The following is a 5378-nucleotide window of genomic DNA, read 5'->3' as shown; positions in this document are numbered from 1 at the left end:
TGTAAGTCGCTCTGGATAAGAGCATCTGCTAAATGACTAAAATGAAGAAAAAAAATGTAAATATAATTCCCCAATAAAGTTCTTGGTAGTCCAAAAAATATCAGGTTGTAAATCACAGCTGGCCTGGTACATTGTTTGCTGCCTCCATTCGGGATGCACTGTTTCAGTTTCAATGACTCAATATTTTGGACAAAAATAAACGAATGTAACTAAGGCTGGGAATGTCAATACAATCAAATTAGCAAGGGCAATGATCATAAGTCACTCATAACATGGCTAATAGGCTAGCGTATCTATTTATGTAGCCAGCTAAAAACACAGAACCTAAAATTAGCTAGCTTGCTTCTAGGAGGATGTAATGTCATGTCATTGGAGGAGTGGGTGAGTGAGTGACTGACTTTTACCCCTCATATCAATTTTCAGTGGCTATTCACGGCTAGAGATGCAGGTGGTTACCTAGCAAGAACTTGAACGATTTATCTTGTTAGCATATCTCTTGTGTTCGCAAATTCACTCTGGCTATCTACTCCGATTTCAGAGCACTCTCATCTGAGTGTGCGCCAGAGCGTAGAATAACTGATGAATTTACGAACGCGCAACACCCGCTAAATATGACCTGTGTCAGTAAATGTAGGCAAAAAAAGTAATAGTCACGAACACTCTAGATAACATGCAAACAGCCTAGCTAACCAGCTCTGCTAGGGCGAGTAAAATGGTCAGAGTGAGATGTTCTCTCATTTATGTCTGGAAGTAGCTAGCTAGCAAGCTATCCAACTTTAGCCAGTTAGCTTGGATGCTTGGTTGCAGGCAAGCTGCAGAAGGACAAGTAGGCTACAATTCCCCCATCGTTTATCTGTGCAATTTTGATGGCCAACTAGTTGAAACAGTTTGAGAGGGTTTATCTAATGTTCCTTCGTTAGATTTTAGCTCATCTTGCTCTGGCTAGCATTAGTTGTTGATGTTGTTGTTGATGTGCATAACTGAGGGAGTGAGAACCTATCTTTTCATGGTTGTTTGACCAATAGGACTGTAAAAGTTCTCAAATGTAAGAGGACTCCCGTAATATTGACATATTTGCAGAAATCCATTCGTGTATTTTGTGGCTTTTGGCGAATTCGTTCTAATAATCTAAGGTCGCGCTGTTGCAACTGCCTGTAAACACACAGTCCAGTTCAAAGGGAATGATGGCAGGCCTGTGTGGCAAATGATTTGTTTGCATAAAGGCCTAATGTATCTCTGGTTGGCTATGGTGCACCGGTCTGAGTAGACTCTGTTGCTGAACGAGACAGATGTTTTATTTACTGCAGTGTCTATTAATTGTCCTAACACACGGATGCTTTCCCACTCTCTATTACTATATAGTTTTCACAAATGCCTTTGTATACGTAATTCCCAAACATTCTAAGAGTTTATGAAAACGTGAAAATGACCATATCTACGTGCTAGGTGTGTATATGAACAGATTTGAATAAGATTTTATGTTGCTAAAATGCTGTCAGTTTCCCTTTAAATTGTCTTGTGGATGAAAGAACGGTCCAAGGTGTTCACAGGCCGCCACTGAAACAAGATACACAATTTATTAAGAGAACTATGAGCACCGCATTTTTCACTTTGTCACCACACACAGAGCACAGAATGAAATTGAGGTCCACAGCGAGGAAGCAAAATGTTAAATCACATTTTCACATACTGTAGCCTTATGGAAAAAACATGAATTTCATGTGATTTTCCACATGTGAAATCATGTGGGTTTTCTGTAAACGGTCAAAGAGCATAAAACTGAGGTAGCTTTCCCCCAAATTAAGCATACATTTTCACAACTTGAATGTTATTGATTGCTTTTCAGATTTGAATCAGTTTCAGATCGATAACTCACCTGCAGGTGAGAAAGTCCGGTGCGATCCAGCCGTCCATGTATTTCGGCATAGTCAGGTGGAGACTATTGTCTCCTTGTCAGCCATATTGGCACTCACTGTCACTGTGATCTCCTGAGAGAGGCTGTATGACACCTGAAGGCCTGACATCCTCTCAATCGTCAGTGTCTTGTCAGAGACCTTCACTGAGACCTCATTACTCAGCAGGCGGGGTAGAGTCACCTTCTTACCGTTGATCTGTGAACAACATTGAAAAAGAAAGTAACACGGATGGAATAGTATACAATCTCACAATCCTAGATACCGAAGGGAACTGGTGTCATCCATAAACAATCTTTAATAATCTATAAATGAATGTACATCATCTATGAACTCACCCAAGTTTCATGCTTGCTGTTGACAGTGACGATCAGGTCATTAAAGTAGACGTACACAGCAACAACGCTCTTGAGGCCAGTCTTCCCACAGGCCTGCAACTTCACCACCACTCTGAACCACTTCCACCAGAGCATTTTCACAATCTTTGGTTATCTCGTAGGTCCCAATGGCTGTGATTTCACCACCTCTTCCATTGAACAGGGTGAAGGAGCTATCAGCCTCCATCAAACACTTTTTGAGATCGCAGCCCCGGTGACCATTCTTGACTTGGCATCTTTTGTCAGCCTTGCACTTGTTCACCTTACACTTCACATCACCAGAGGCAGTACAGGTACAGAGCTCCTGGCAATCCTCTGACAACACAGACTCACCAATCTGAGGGAGAGAAATAGGTACAGTACATTGTTATTGTGGCAGCGTTATAAGGATGCAGTTCTTATAATATAGGAACATGCAGTATATCTATGAATTTACATTGAATAATACCTTCTTGGACTATACATTTACGATAAACTACTGTACATTACAGTATACAAGTATTTTCTGAATTATATATCTGACAATAATGTGTATTGGTGGTACATATTCTTCTGGTGTAATGTAATCACAACACATTGTTGGTGTATGTTCTACAGTGAGGGAAAAAAGTATTTTATCCCCTGCTGATTTTGTACGTTTGCCCACTGACAAAGACACGATCAGTCTATAATTTTAATGGTAGGTTTATTTGAACAGTGTGAGACAGAATAACAACAAAAAAATCCAGAAAAACGCATGTCAAACATTTTATAAATTGATTTGCATTTTAATGAGGGAAATAAGTATTTGACCCCTCTGCAAAACATTACTTAGTACTTGGTGGCAAAACCCTTGTTGGCAATCACAGAGGTCAGACGTTTCTTGTAGTTGGCCACCAGATTTGCACACATCTCAGGAGGGATTTTGTCCCACTCCTCTTTGCAGATCTTCTCCAAGTCATTAAGGTTTCGAGGCTGATGTTTGGCAACTCGAACCTTCAGCTCCCTCCACAGATTTTCTATGGGATTGAGGTCTGGAGACTGGCCACTCCAGGACCTTAATGTGCTTCTTCTTGAGCCACTCCTTTGTTGCCTTGGCCGTGTGTTTTGGGTCATGATGGTTTTTGGCCCCGTACATGGCCCTGTCCATCGTCCCTTTGATGCGGTGAAGTTGTCCTGTCCCCTTAGCAGAAAAAACACCCCCAAAGCATAATGTTTCCTCCTCCATGTTTGATGGTGGGGATGGTGTTCTTGGGGTCATAGGCAGCATTCCTCCTCCTTCAAACACGGCGAGTTGAGTTGATGCCAAAGAGCTCCATTTTGGTTTCATCTGACCACAACACTTTCACCCAGTTCTCCTCTGAATCATTCAGATGTTAATTGGCAAACTTCAGACGGGCATGTATATGTGCTTTCTTGAGCAGGGGGACCTTGCGGGCGCTGCAGGTTTTCAGTTGTTTTCTTGGTGACTATGGTCCCAGCTGCCTTGAGATCATTGACAAGATCCTCCCGTGTAGTTCTGGGCTGACTCTTCACCGTTCTCATGATCATTGCAACTCCACGAGGTGAGATCTTGCATGGAGCCCCAGGCCGAGGGAGATTGACAGTTCTTTTGTGTTTCTTCCATTTGCGAGTAATCGCACCAACTGTTGTCACCTTCTCACCAAGCTGCTTGGCGATGGTCTTGTAGCCCATTCCAGCCTTGTGTAGGTCTACAATCTTGTCCCTGACATCCTTGGAGAGCTCTTTGGTCTTGGCCATGGTGGAGAGTTTGGAATCTGATTGATTGTTTCTGTGGACAGGTGTCTTTTATACAGGTAACAAGCTGAGATTAGGAGTACTCCCTTTAAGAGTGTGCTCCTAATCTCAGCTCGTTACCTGTATAAAAGACACCTGGGAGCCAGAAATCGTTCTGATTGAGAGGGGGTCAAATACTTATTTCCCTCATTAAAATGCAAATCAATTCATAACATTTTTGACATGCGTTTTTCTGGATTTTTTGGTTGTTATTCTGTCTCTCACTGTTCAAATAAACCTACCATAAAAATTATAGACTGATCATTTCTTTGTCAGTGGGCAAACGTACAAAATCAGCAGGGGATCAAATACTTTTTTCCCTCACTGTAGGTAAACCCCACCTTGTAGGTGCGTCATTTGTGGTAACAGCTGCACAGGTCCCACTTAACACAGCCTGTCCCATTGAAGTAGTAGTCTGCATTGTATGCACAGCCCTCGCACAGGTGGTGGGGCAGGTGATAATGTCAGAGAGGCCGGGACATGGGGTGGCACAGATCTCAGAGCAGGTCTAGTAGTGGCTGTTGGCAGGACAGTCCAGGGCTGCAGAGGAATAGATTAGACATGCGATATTGTGTCCAGCCTTAACACTCAATACTCCAGACTGCAGGAATCAGAATCCCCTTTATTCGCCGAGTACATTTGCATGTTCCAGGAATTTGACCTGATGAAATGGTGCTGACAACAATAATCAGAATATACAGACAGAATATATAGAAAAAGCCAAAGACATCTGTCCCAATCCACAGTTTACTGAATACTTACGACAGAAGGTTGGTGTTCTCCAGTTACTGATGTTCACCCCAAAGTCCTGACAGTCGATCATGTATGCTGATATGCTGTCACAGAGAACCTTACGGTCTCCCTCAGATAAGCAGACATCATAGACACAATCTCTGAAGTAAGAGGCGGAGTCTATCACATTGTGGCAGGAGGCAAAGGGACCTTTAGGGTTTGTGATGAGACTACAGTCGGCCTCAAATATGGTTTTATTCTTAGCGTCACACTTGGCAGAATTCTCCGCTGCAGCCGTCCTCACAAACCACATGCGGCACACTGATCTTCCAGGCTGCCCCAAAGGTCATGAGGTCCTTGGTTATATTCCCATCAGGCAGTTGGAACTCATCATTCTTGTTGTCGTTTAAATTGCCACACAGACCACAGGTCTTGTCCCTGTAGTTGCCAGGGACGGTGACAATGAGGTGGTATACAAGGTCATAGGTGACTCTCAGGCCGAAGTCTGTTGTGATGACATCATAGGTGCCCTCTTGGTAGGCCTGCACTGCTCCGTTGTTTAGAGTCACAGGGAGGCTCA

General features: G+C 43.1%; 1 protein-coding gene across 1 annotated transcript; it reads right to left on the bottom strand.

Moving 5' to 3' along the window:
• Window positions 1-765: 765 nt before the first annotated feature.
• LOC311131665 (zonadhesin-like) lies at window positions 766-4927 on the bottom strand. The gene is made up of 5 exons (XM_084164778.1): window positions 4829-4927; window positions 4408-4606; window positions 2252-2627; window positions 1877-2111; window positions 766-1557 (listed from the first exon to the last, which is right to left on the bottom strand). The coding sequence occupies exons 3-4, from the start codon at window positions 2384-2386 to the stop codon at window positions 1929-1931; spliced, it is 318 nt and encodes a 105-aa protein (XP_084020904.1). The 5' UTR covers window positions 2387-2627; window positions 4408-4606; window positions 4829-4927; the 3' UTR covers window positions 766-1557; window positions 1877-1928.
• Between the last annotated feature and the right edge of the window lie 451 nt (window positions 4928-5378).

The sequence above is a fragment of the Coregonus lavaretus genome (assembly GCF_964263955.1).
Source record: "Coregonus lavaretus genome assembly, chromosome: 7".
Classification (NCBI taxonomy): Eukaryota; Metazoa; Chordata; class Actinopteri; order Salmoniformes; family Salmonidae; genus Coregonus; species Coregonus lavaretus.
This window is presented reverse-complemented; position numbering and strand designations above follow the sequence as displayed.

What these genes read in the sequence shown, in the direction of transcription:
- LOC311131665 (XM_084164778.1), bottom strand. Translation starts at nt 2,386, where the DNA reads ATGCTCTGGTGGAAGTGGTTCAGAGTGGTGGTGAAGTTGCAGGCCTGT. An exon ending in ACAGCAAGCATGAAACTTGG is followed by an intron (nt 2,112 to 2,251) that starts GTGAGTTCATAG and finishes TGTTGTTCACAG; the next exon opens with ATCAACGGTAAGAAGGTGAC.